Source organism: Astatotilapia calliptera, chromosome 22 (assembly GCF_900246225.1).
Source record: "Astatotilapia calliptera chromosome 22, fAstCal1.2, whole genome shotgun sequence".
Classification (NCBI taxonomy): Eukaryota; Metazoa; Chordata; class Actinopteri; order Cichliformes; family Cichlidae; genus Astatotilapia; species Astatotilapia calliptera.
Window position 1 is genome coordinate 1,050,725 of NC_039322.1, and position 12,500 is coordinate 1,063,224.

Here is a 12,500-nt window from a genome sequence, read left to right on the forward strand (position 1 = left end):
AAAACAAAGATTTAAAACGACGACAAAAATGACATAAAAGGTCCAAAAAGTGAGAAAATGTCTCCAAACGGATGCAAAACAGTGAAGAAAAATAAATGGTCAATAAAGTATAAAATAACCTGCAGAGGCGTGTGAGAGTGAAACGAGACACACTAAACAATGTTAAAGAAGATTAAACTGAGAACATGCACATTTTCATATTTGAGAAGCAGAACTCATCAATAAAAACAGGAACAATGATGTTTGTAACCATGAGTGTGTCTGACTGCACAGTCACAGCAACATCAGTGCTAGAGTGGATGCACGACCAACACAGCCGGGTTCTAATTCGCCGGCTCTCTGCTTCAGGCTCTGAGCGCGCTCGCATTAATAAGGCGTGTTTCATGCGCCCACTCACAGAACTGACGCCTGCTTCAGACACAGTGGGGACACAAACCTGTGGTTCTAGTTCAGCTTCACAAGCTGAGAAGAAACGCGCTGTAAATGGTTTGAACTTCAGGTTATGTGTTTAGTTTTACTAACGTGAGTCACATCCTCCTCCCGCAGGGCGCCCTGACGCAGCTCATCCAGTACTACCACGGCTTCCACAAAGTCCTGAACCAGCCCACGTTCCGCAGCCTGGCCGTCCGCTCCGAGCTCATCAACCTCCACCACCTCATGGTGGAGGTCAAGAAGCACAAACCCAACTTCTAACGGGACGCCTTCGTCGGGGTCGGGGGTCAGAGAGCCGGCGAACGCACCGACGCTCCTGCGGGTGGAGGTGACGGTTCTCTGCAGCCGACCGCTGCTTCGTCTTCTTTTGTGTGAAGTTTGGAGAGTGTTAAAGACTTTTGTCTCCAGATGAAGGAGCCGTGTCGAAGGTCAGAGGAGGAGAGTGAATTTTAATTCCATGACTTTAAAAACTGTGAAGAAGCCAGTGAACCACGGACGCTCGGCCACGTTGCCCCTGTCAGGGAAACGTTTGGCCCTCCTGGCTCTACAGTGACTGTGGGGGTGTGCAGGGTTCTTTGGCTTCTGTTACAGCAACAGCAAAACTTCCAATTAAATGCTAATTCAACCTAATGTAAATGAATGTCTAATAATCACATTGAATGAAGAATAAAATGATGATCCCCGATAGAAGCGATGAAGGCCGTGCAGCTTTCAGTAACTGAGCTTCAGTTTGTGAGATGATCAATAATCTATCAGCTGTTTTGATTGGCTCGCTGCTCTAATCAGACGGGAGCACGTCTGTGGAACACGTTACTGAGACTGACGCTGAAAGGACAAAATGTTTGTTCAGCAGGTCCAGTGTTTAGACTCAAACCGTCTCGCTCCGCCCACCGTCTCTGTGAGGCTCCGCCCACCAGCTTCATTAGAAAAACGACATTTAAACTAGATTAGCAGGTCTGCTTAGTTCAGTCTCAGCCTCCAGCCAGTGTGGAGCTCTGAAACACTGCAGTTCCTCCCACGACCACCAGAGGCCGACTCCCAGCAGTGAGCACCGTGTTACAGGTTTACAACTGTATTTTCTAACTCACCTGTTTAAACTGTAATTGATTAGGGGCGTGGCCTCTTTGACTGACAGGCAGCTGCTAACTGGACCTGTGCACCGTGTTTGCTTGTGCTGTGGCTCCATGCTTTGATCCAACAATCATATTTAAGCTTCGTCACATGATCCCACTCCATCTTTCATCTACAGTCTGAAAACATCAGCGCTGACGGTGTTTCATAGAAGTGATCCATCACGCTAACACGATCTCGTTATATGCTGTACAATCTGGGGAATGGTGCGGTTTTATGGGAACTATTTTCAGTGGCGGATGAATCCACATGTGGTTCTCTGACCGTGTGTGAGCAGGAGAGTGTTTTAATAGATTTGTTGGTGAGGAGATGAGGATCCTCCTGCAGACAGTGTGTCGTGTTATTGATGTGAATCTGTGTGAAGTCTAACAATGAGAGTACAACACCAGTCTGTCTGTGCGCTTTATTTATTGTTGTTATTCACAAAGATCATCGTAATAATTTAAATGATTATAGTTCATGGAAAGCAGTCTGAATGTCACCAACACCACAACACAGCAAATACCACAGCGTCCTCAAACGCACCGCGGTGCGACCAGACCGATAACTGAAGCTCTCGGACATCCTTTGATTTAACTGCGTCTGACTGGATACAGAATCAAAGACTGTTTAAAGCGACGACCCAAAGCTACAGCGACCACATCGATAAAGGCTTCTAAGTGCAGAGAAGTGACGAGAAAAGGCTAAAGAAGATTAAAAGAACTTGAAATTATGAAAAATCATTAGAAGTGTTTCTTAGTGGAAAACGATGAGGCTGGACGAAGCTCAGCACACCACAGACGCCCCTGAGCCCGAAACACCAGCTGATCTGTTCATCCACAGCGGGCGGCGTCTTTGTTGCCACGGTGATGTTGGACACGGGGCAACGAGCGATTTTAAAAAAGAGTTTTGTTGCAAATGTAACGAGTTTTATTCTAAACATAATACTTTCATTGAAAACGTTTTCATCTTCTCTGGATTTGTCTGACTGACTGATCTGCAGTGGCTCCGCCCTTTGTGCGCAGACACTCTTCACACATAGATGAATCTGACAGTGCTTTTTGTCCATTTAGTACATTTAACAAAATATATCGTATATATTACATATATCTCTCTTTACATTCTTAACTGTTGAAATCCTCGGCCGGAGCAGTCACTTCCTCATAAGGCACCATTTCCAAAAGGTTAATGAGCTGCTGATGTGCTCCGCCCTCCGTCATCACACTTTGCCTCATTCATTTACCTCTTTATCACGGTGATTCCCCCCCCCCCCCCAATAAACTCTGACCCCTGGGCAGGAAAGTGCTGATTTCCCACGGTCAGTGAAGGAGACCCAAACATAAACGTTTCAGGTCATTTTCTGCTCGTCTTCTGAGTGTTTTAGAGCTCCGAGGACTTTTACAGTCTATGTGGTGGTGCTATCATTACTAATGGGATCTGCAGATGCAGACGTTCACACTGAGCTGTTTGACTGTTTTGTGCGGAGAAGTTTTGGTGAAACAGGTCAGAGTTTCTCTGATTCGTTGACATGTTTTGAATCTTTCACTCATTTCGCTCGGAAAATGAGTGAAACTGTTCCATCTGTGTCTCCGTTGGATCGGCAGTGGTTTCCGTGGTGACGAGGTCTGGTGCTTCTCTAGCACAGAGGTGATCACTTCACTGCAGGGGTCTCCATAATGAAATAAAGAGCTAAAAAGGCAAAGAGTCATGATGGAGGAGGATTTTCTCAAATCTGGCAACCTAAAAGGTGCCTTTTGTAAATGACGCCTTATCAGGATCGGAGCGCGGCTTATTTAGAAGTGAACAAACAGAGGCAGGCTGCAGGTTTCCATCCATCGTAGTGTCAATCTACACCTAAGAACAAACCTGCGTCGCAGTCTGAGCCGCGGCTGCGTTTCTAAGAAGCCGGCTGATGATTGAGGGTCACAAGAAACAATGAACACACACACACACACACACACACACACACACACACACACACACACACACACACACACACACACACACACACACACACACACACACACACACACACACACACACACACACACTTTTTAGATTCACAGCTCTCAAACTGGTGAACTGTCACCATCTGCTGCCTGTAATGTGCAGGAGTCACGTGTGCAGCTCGTGCAGAGGAAACTCAGAGAAGCTGAAGAGTTTGGAAACTCAGGACGAGAACCGCCAGGGTGAGAAGAGCTGAACAGCTGCTTTTGGCAGCAACATCTGGAAAGACATCAAAGTGGGAACACAGAGGGTTTTTTAATTTAATGTCCTTAAAAATCACTCTTCAGATGCAGACCCTGATTCATGGGCACCATGCAGGCGCTTTCCTCACCTGTGGGAACGTACTCCAGCTTCTCCTGGACTCTCCGGTCAGGACGGGCTTGTGCTGTGGGACAGACAGGTAGATGTGATGATGATGCACACGATAGTTCCAGTAAAAGCACAGGTTAAACGGCTTCAGTTATTCTGTGTCGTCAGCTGACTCTGTTGGACGCTCGGGGCTCAACTTTCTCTATTTCTGGTTCTTCAGCAGAAACGCCGACGCGGTCCAAAAAAACCATTTCCTGTTTTAAGTTTGTAATTTAATTCTCCGTTTGCGGCAAAGCGGAGCGTTCCCACGCTTCGGTGTCGAGCGCTCTTAATCGTAGACGGCGCTGGTGCTCAGATTCACCGTGTGGACAAAACGCCCTGTGGCGTTCACACACAAGAGCTTCCCGGTTTGAGTTTCCGCAGCCGAGCAGCTCCTGTCAGTGCTTTTGTCCATACGACGTGCACTCAGCGACTCTCAGGAGTACAACCTGCAGTACTAACTCATTTAAAGTAATCTAGGTAATCCCATTTAAGATCAATCGATAGGCTCACCATCCACAGAGAGCTGCACGGTGCTGACGGCGAGGCCATGTTGGTCCAGGACTTTGTAGATTCCTTCATCTGATGGTTTTAACCTCTTCACCGTCAGTTGCTCGAGCAGCAGGTGTTTCTCCAGGCGCTGACTGTTGTTATCGCCCCTCATCCACAGGTCCGACCACGCCGAGTCGTTTCTGTGGAGAATGTAAATGCTGTCAGAACAAAAACACCACGTCGTCCTCAGAGTGCACAAGCAACAGCAACGCGATCAGTCTGCCCACAGAGCCACAAACGTCTGCCTCCCTGTAAGAAGATCTCCCCCGCCCTCCCCTTGCATCCTGGTGCAGTGCATGCTCTGTGCAGCAGCACATCTGTGGGTTTATCCCAAAATGAAATCTGTCTGCCGTGAAAGTTTCTGCTTTGCACGAATCATTTTCCCCAAACGCCACATTCTGTCTCTGTCAGCACCAATTACAGGATGAGTCAGAGCAGCCAGCAGCCTTTGATTCGAGACACAAACTGTCGTTTTATTAAGCAGTAGGCGAGCTTTTACGTCAGCGGGGGAAATAAAGAGCTGAGGGGAGGAAGCGTGAGGGTGGGAGATGAACAAATCCACCACCAGCGTCTCCACCTGTCGGCAGGTGAGCAGCTCACCTGGCCTGGAAGACCACTCTGACTGAGTGACGGGTGTAGAGCTGCAGGACCATGTCCTCGCCCGGCTGATGGAACTGAGAGGATTTATGATCTGAAACAAAAGAGCCATCAATGAACAGATGAAATACTCCAGGAACGACATCAGAAGGAGACTGTCCAGCCTCCAAGGAGACGATGTCAAACACTAACCGCCCACAAGCAGCCTGACGCCCTGAATGAAGACCCGAGTTCTTGCGGACCTCTTTCCGTCCACCACCATGAAGCTGTCGTAGCGCCCCGTGTCTCCGAGCTGAACGTCGCTGATGATCAGGGAACAATTCCCCGACCCCAGCTTCTCCTCGGGCACCCTCATCCGGCCCTCAAACTCCGGCGCCTGCCACTTCTCATCCCCGCGCTGTTCGAACACCGTGTCGGACAGGGTCACCCACTGGACGTGGCAGACGGGCAGAGCCGCCTCACCCAGGTGGGACTTCCAGCTGCAGGGAAGGATCGCCTGGTCCCCCGCCATGTAGGAGATGGACAGCATGGCGGAGGAAAGAGAAGAGGAGTCTGCAGAAAGAAACACAGCAAGAACATCCTGTGAACAGGGACGTGGGATTGACCAGTTCTGACCTCAGAGTGTGACGCTGATACTCACCAACTAAAGCTCCGGTGTGGAGACACAGTGTGAGTATGAAAAACCTAAAGAAACACAAGAAAATACGTCATAACGGGGTTAGACGATCAGCTTATAGAATAGAATAGAATTCAACTGTATTGTCATTGCACATGCACAGGTACAGGGCAACGAAATGCAGTTTGCATCCATCCAGAAGTGCTTAGTGATATAGATATATTACAATATATATTAGCAATAATAAAGATATGTAAGTATATTACAGAATTATTCATGAGGCTCTCTTTATTCACCTTAAATGGTCATTAGAAACACACTAGAAACACATTAGAGAGAAGTCCACGTGCCATAGCTTCCTGTCTTATAACGCCTATCATGTGGAATCTGTCCAGCCAGCTGTTTGTAGCGGTCCTGCCTGTGAGCTGCAGTGAAACTTAACTCTGACCAGCGCTCAGAAACGAAACTCAGCTTCCACATGATCCAGGCAAAGTTTCATTTCTACCCACGGACTCGTTTCCTCAGTAACGAAACTGCCATGCGCCGCGATCTCCCTGCAGGTCCCGCCCTGCAGGTCCGCAGCATCATCATCACCATTAATAATAATAGTAATAATAATAATAATAATAACAACAATAATAATCATATTTATGGTTATTTCTCCTGCAGAATGCCCCTTAAACCCAGTCTGAATTCACTCCCACCTTTCATATCCGAATAACATGTTTAGATATTACCCTGCATGTTTGCTGAATAAAAATTAAATTAAATAAATAATAAAATAAACAGGAGCAGCTGTTGCTCAGACCGGAAGTGCAGTGTGTCGTACCGGAGCCGCTCGGTGACCGTCTTCATGATGTCCGGTTCGTGGAAACTCTGCTCAGTCTTCTTCTCCGTCCCCCGCGTGCGGTTTCTCCACTCTGTTTACTCTCGGCTCCTCTGACGGCTTATCAACCCAGCGCGTGAGTTTCGATTTCCTGCGAACCTGTCAAATTAAAAGCACGGAATCAAATTCAGTGCCGACGAGTGCCGTTCTTCATCACCATCATCATCATCATCATTATAGCATTGTCGCTGCTAGTTCACATTTTGTGAAAAACGTTGTAAAAAGCGGAGAAAAGAAGATTATCCGATTCATATTATCACTGGGCTTTTATTTTGAAGCAACCGTGAGCTGCGGCGCGGAGCTCTGCAGAAACGAAACTTACCGGCTCAGCTGAGCGGAGCGCGTGAAGCTGCTGACGCCTCGGCGTGAGTTCGCGGGAACAGCGCGTGCCTTCCTTTTAGCGCTCCAGCAGAAGTGTTGGTGGTCTCTGCTGCTGCTCAGTCAAGTCCCGCTCACTTCCCCGTCCCACATTAAAACACTTTGCGCCGTCAGTCTGTGTGTCAGTCTGTGTGTCTGTGAGCGTCAGCTCCTCGCGCTGCAGACAGCTCTCGTGCAGCACACCTGGAGAAAACTGATCTGTATTTAAATGATGGCGGGTGTCACGTGGATCCTGACCGTTCTGTGTGAGTTTTATTTTATTTATGTTTGTTTTTATTTCAGGACTCCCTCTCAGAATGGCTGCGGGATTTCAGGCTCGTTATACAATTCCTGGGTGTGTCAGTGAGTCTCCGGCTCAGAATGCAGACCTTCCAGGGCCCGAGGGATCCGGGTCTCCTGCAGGTGTTTGTTGTGTTTCTGCTCGTTAGTTTGTCTCATGATGATCGCGTGTTTACGTTCAAGTGACCAGTGAAAGTCGGGACACGCCCCACACTGAGGGGGCAGAGTGTTGCAGGCTGACCTCGGTCCCTGACCCCGGTGCAGACCCGAGGCCTGCTGGGTGTCCTGGGACTCACCCCTCCCTGTAGCTGGACGCGTTTTTCTTTCACTTCTCTTTACCGAGAAATTACAAGTTTCACAAGTTTCAGATTTGCTCTTGTTCTTTTTAAGGCTTTGTCCAACAACAACAACAACAACAACAACAACAATAATAATTATAAGACTCGGGTATGTTGGAAGGGGATCTGTTTTCATTTCTCTGGATTAATCATCCTGTTGTCGCCCAGTGTTCGATAACCTGATGGTGTTTTTGATTTTATTTTATTTTTTTCAGATTTTAGCATTGAAAAAAATCTTAAACTATAGTTAGACATTGTAAATCTAACTATTGTGATATTGTAAATTATAATTTACAATATATATATATATATATATATATATAGATATATATAAATGTATAGATGAATGTAGATTGATAAACAGATAAACAAACAAAGCCATCCTCGAGGTTCTAAAGGAAAGTATGCTCATATTAATGATAATAAGGTACTGAAAATATGTATAATTATTATTGTTATAGTAATATTAAGAAAGTCATACTAATACTTGTGTCTGCAGTCTTCTTGTTTTTATTTTGTGATAAATTATTTCTATGAATGTTTGTTTCTGTTTCCACTTTAGTTTTTGTTGGGCAGCATTTCAGACTTTGATGGATTTTCGTATTTAAAGTCACTGATGTTTTATTGGACATTAACAGCATCATTCAGCATCTTTTTGTGGCTTAAAGCTGCTGATGAGACTTTGTGAATTATGAAAAATTGTGCTTTTTATTTTTATTATTTTATATTATCCATTTTATTATTTTTATAACGAAACCTGTTTATCTGGAGTAATTTGTACATCTTTAGTGGCTGGACGGTTATTTTCTGTCTGATAATATAACTTCAGATCAATTTTAGTCCGACAAAAAATGTTTTTGTAATAAAAAAGATTTCTAAAGCTGTGGGTGTGCACAGCAGTCGCAGCAGTTTCCATGTCGACCCTCAGCCTGACTCATTGTGAGCATGTGCAGTAAACTTAACAGTATTAATGGGGAAATGATTTCTCTGTGGAAAACCATGAAGCAGGAACTGTGAGCTCTATCGAGCTGTGGAGTGCACACCTGTGACCTGTTGTGTTTTCTGTGATATGAAGGAGCCTTCGGCTGCACGCAGTCCTGACCTGTGCTCACTCCTCAGGTGCTGCGGGATGTCACCTGGCTTCAGCCTCACCTGTTCACAGCTCCACCCAGGTGGTGCCGGTGGGCCACAACGTCTCTCTACTCTGTAACATGACGCACAAATATGAGATCACCTGGTACCTGCTGTGCTCAGAGCAGCTGCTGCCTCTGTTAACTGTTAAAGAGGGGAAGTTCAAAGGGCCGGACACCACTGACCATCACACAAACAACCATCGCATGAAGTGTGACGGGACGCTGCAGACCGGCCTGGTCAGCCTGGAGATCCAGGAGGTGGAGGAGGAGGATGCTGGGCTGTACTTCTGTATCGGGAGGTTTGCAGATAAGATGCACGTTAACAGAGGAATTCAGCTGACTGTGGACGGTAAGACGATCAGACGTTTCTGCTGTCAGCTCGAGCTGAGCTCAGAAACTTTTTAAACAGCAGGAACATTTCACGATACACGATGAAGATCTAACATTTCATTTTTCAGATGTTCGTGTTGCTCTGCCTGCTGGTCCAGGCTGTCAGGCTTGGTCAGGAGGCTGTAAGATTTAAAATCATTTTCTGGATTTTCTAAAACAGTTTTGAGAGTATTTGATCATAAATGTTTACATGCTGAGTTGAGGATGACTATGGAAACAGATCAGTGGAACATGAAAGTGAGGCCGTGACCGTGGATTCTTTCTTTAAAACGATTTATGAACACTTCCCAGGAAGCAGACGTTCTGTATGACTTCTGGCTCACAGGAGGGGATATCAAGCGTGGACCTGTAGGTGGCGCCAGTCAGTAAGCGTTATGCTCTGGAGACGTGACCTCCTGATCTCTTATGGAGCTGCAGCTGGATGTTTCTGTTTGCAGCATGTGCAGCTGTCCGGGCTGCGTTCACAGCTGGGGATTAGATCACAAACTTCTTTTGTCTTCACTGAGTTTTTCCGTCAGTCGGCGTCTCTGTGTCTCAGTCACTCGTTAGGCTGCAGCGAGCTTCAGTTCTCGGCATCGATCCTCCGGGTCTGTGGACCTGTGCTGCACTCTGCCCCCACCTTCTTCAGATCAAACAAAATCGATGTGAAACGTGTGCGCTGCATGTGTACGCTGCATGTGTGCGCTGCATGTGTGCGCTGCATGTGTGCTGATTGTGTTTTAAAGACACTAACAAAAGTTTCTATCCAAAGTCACCCAGCCTGTTTCTTTACTGTGAAAATGTTGTGAAACATAAACCAGTGCTGGAGAGTTTTCATCATGATCACACTCTTAAAGTAACAAACGGGGTTAACTTTAACTATTTTTAATACTTCCAATAAACTACAGTTTGCATTCAGAAAAACCGAACCATCAGATCAATGCTGGCACGTTTCCTCTCAGAGCAGCTAAAGACGTGAAACTGTCGAGGCTCAAGTTTCCAATAACTGCATAAATAAAAGCTCGTTCATCACAAACCAGCACAAACGTTTGACTTGTGAAGAAGGCGGGGACCGTTCCTGTGTCTAAAAGTGGAAATGTGGACACGTTCAAAGACGCAGACTTGTTTCCGACCACGAACGCACCGATTTTACTCGAAATAAACAAACTGCAGCAGTTTTTTGCCGCGTGGATCAGAAGAAAACTTGATGTTGACAAAGTTTGAAAGGTGCAGTAGGATTTCTGTTCTAGGATGTTTGTGTTGTTGATCAGCTGATGGGACAGCAAGCTGCCCCCCACAGCAGAACGGAGGCAGGGGGCCCCTCGGGGGCCCCGGGGCTCTCTGCGTTCCATGAACGGACATTTTGTGACAAACATGCTACACGTCACACACGTGTGGAAAAACGAGTGGGGTGAGTCGTCACCCCCCCTGAATCTTGTCACCGCGCGTCCACGCGTCTGCAGCCGAGCAGCTGAACACACGGCGGTTTCCGTGTGCGTGCCGACACCTTTAATAGTTTGTGTCGTTGGAACGAAGGTGTGAAAGAAACTGCAGTGAGACGTCACATCAGGATGTACTGGAAATAAAAGTACGTTATATTCTATTTTTATTCTATTGATCTGAGTTTTTACGTATTTAATTGTTTTGAGTTTGATATATTTTTATGTATTGTCTCTTGATAGTCGGGCGCTCAGCTGAGCGTCACTCGTGGTTGGTTTTATCACAGGAGAAGCTTTAATGTTCTCTCTATGAAACACCACCAAGGCCTCTTTAGGATTTCCCGCTGACCTGTAAAGACGAGTCTCCGCCCCCACGGCACCGCCGCAGCTCATTTTTCCTCCAGTTATGAGTTTCCTGTAACCAGTGTGAAACCTTTCAAACCCACACAGGGAGCCGGTGTGTGGGTTTATACGGCTGGCACAACGATGTGAAAAGAAGCAGAATAAATGATGGTGTGTGTGATTGTGTGTTTGCAGGAGGTGCCGGGCGGTCGTCCACAGACCGGATGAGGCAGCCGTGTTTGAGTCTGGGGCTCTGCCTTCTGCCTACGCTGCTCGCCTTCTGCTTCGTCTGCGTGGCTGGATGCTACCTGTGGTCAGGTGTGTTTCACGTGTCCCATAATGCTTCCTCAGCTCAGCCGTGGCACGTTTGTCAAGCTCAGTTTATCTGAGGTCAAAGTTCAGGTGGGATTGTTGCACTTTTACTTGGAGCCGCGCTGCCCTCTGGTGGTGGGCAGGAGTTACAGCACTCTGCCCATAAAACAGTTCACACTGAGTCTGCAGGTAATGAACAAACATATCAACAGCGTGCGGTAATGAAGCCCCTTCATTCATGATGTGATGTGAGTCTAACTTCCTGTCTATGTTCAAAGGTGCGTATATGAATATTACAGGTTTGTTGTATGTCGGGACACGAGTCTGTGGAGTCTGACAAACACGATGCTTCCACAGGTGTTTGCAGTACTGACACAAATGTAGTGTTTAAATGTCACGCTAACACCGTCACAGTGGTTCTGATTAGGATGCAGATGGAGAGCTAATAACAAATCCTGCAGAATGAAACCTAACTGAAGCTTAAAAATGAAAACGATGTGTGGCAGCTGTGTAGGTCAGGTGTGTGATCGCGGTGACAGCGTCCTGCGTGAACAGGTTTTACCAGCTCGGTCAAACAAACACTTTTGTTCTGGAAGGATCCACGAGTGTGGGTCTCTTTATTTAAAGGGAAAGCTGTTAAACTTCAGTTAATCATTTTTCACGTTTCCAGACCCTCCAGGGGGCCGGACTGGCGTCTTTGCCAGGCCGATTCTGGGCCCCGGCCCTTATGTTTGACACCCCTGGTTTTCAGATTTATAAATATCATAAAAAGAGGCTTCACACACAGATGAGTGCGCTCTGTTTAATTCCATTCAAGCAAATCAAATTCACATGTACAAGGAAAACATCTGTTCTCACAGCTGGTGGCAGCGTGGAGACCCCGCACAAGCTAAATATAAGAGATTCTTTATCATTTCCATTCTTACATTTGAAACGATGCCATGAAAAACATCAGACCTGTGGCGTCACACCTCACAGCAACCTTTTCAAATAAGAACAAGACTGAAGCAAAATCATCTCCTTCTCTGATCATCAAAGAAAAGAGTGGATCCAGTGCTGCTGATCAGACAGGAAGGAAAACAGGACGAGAATTCAATCTAACGCCACTTTCAGCGTCTCTGCAGACCACCCTCAGCCTGTACTGGAAACACACCTGGATGTAGCTCTGAAGCCTGCAGTGGTTGCTGGGACCAGCAGGGGGCAGCAGCTGTCAGTGTTTCATGGTAACTGTGACAATAACGATCTATCGTCTCTTAGACTGCAGCGAGCAAGTTATCCTGAGCTCATTAGGTTCAAGTCTTATTAAAAATAACAACGTGAAGTTTAATTAGTAAAATCTTAAAGCCGGTGTGCGCTCACCTG

The 12,500-nt window shown here is 46.6% G+C and overlaps 4 protein-coding genes across 6 annotated transcripts in view; 2 read left to right on the forward strand and 2 right to left on the reverse strand.

The window, feature by feature from the left end:
• vps52 (VPS52 subunit of GARP complex) overlaps nt 1-1,951 on the forward strand; it is a 12,992-nt gene extending 11,041 nt beyond the window's left edge. For both annotated transcript variants that reach the window (XM_026157272.1, XM_026157273.1), the window contains exon 20: nt 547-1,951. In XM_026157272.1, coding sequence (XP_026013057.1) covers nt 547-693 — 147 coding nt within the window. In that variant the 3' untranslated portion in view covers nt 694-1,951. The remainder of the gene's footprint in view (nt 1-546) is intronic.
• Nucleotides 1,952-3,570: 1,619 nt separating this feature from the next.
• On the reverse strand, nt 3,571-7,101 carry igldcp (Ig-like domain-containing protein). Its single transcript, XM_026157281.1, has 8 exons — nt 6,871-7,101; nt 6,492-6,647; nt 5,687-5,730; nt 5,239-5,598; nt 5,050-5,140; nt 4,411-4,589; nt 3,881-3,934; nt 3,571-3,768 (listed from the first exon to the last, which is right to left on the reverse strand). Exons 2-8 carry the CDS (start codon nt 6,515-6,517, stop codon nt 3,686-3,688), a joined length of 837 nt encoding a protein of 278 aa, XP_026013066.1. The 5' UTR covers nt 6,518-6,647; nt 6,871-7,101; the 3' UTR covers nt 3,571-3,685.
• Nucleotides 7,102-7,113: 12 nt separating this feature from the next.
• Nucleotides 7,114-12,500, forward strand: part of LOC113015310 (uncharacterized) — a 9,709-nt gene continuing 4,322 nt past the window's right edge. The window contains exons 1-3 of one of the 2 annotated variants that reach the window (XM_026157283.1): nt 7,114-7,171; nt 8,663-9,025; nt 11,022-11,144. In XM_026157283.1, the coding sequence (XP_026013068.1) occupies nt 7,135-7,171; nt 8,663-9,025; nt 11,022-11,144 (523 nt within the window). In that variant the 5' untranslated portion in view covers nt 7,114-7,134. The other variant, XM_026157282.1, reaches the window with a different exon arrangement.
• LOC113015311 (uncharacterized) overlaps nt 11,927-12,500 on the reverse strand; it is a 4,204-nt gene continuing 3,630 nt past the window's right edge. Inside the window, exon 2 of the mRNA XM_026157285.1 lies at nt 11,927-12,500. This exon is cut by the window's right edge and continues 1,004 nt beyond it. The gene's annotated coding sequence lies outside the window, so the exon portion shown is untranslated.

Excerpts from the sequence above, each read along its gene's own strand:
- igldcp (XM_026157281.1), bottom strand. The coding sequence starts at position 6,517 with ATGAAGACGGTCACCGAGCGGCTCCG. Across the intron at positions 5,731-6,491 it reads ACGGTCACCGAGCGGCTCCG|GTTTTTCATACTCACACTGT; the intron begins GTACGACACACT and ends GTGTTTCTTTAG. Across the intron at positions 3,935-4,410 it reads CGTGCAGCTCTCTGTGGATG|CACAAGCCCGTCCTGACCGG; the intron begins GTGAGCCTATCG and ends TCTGTCCCACAG.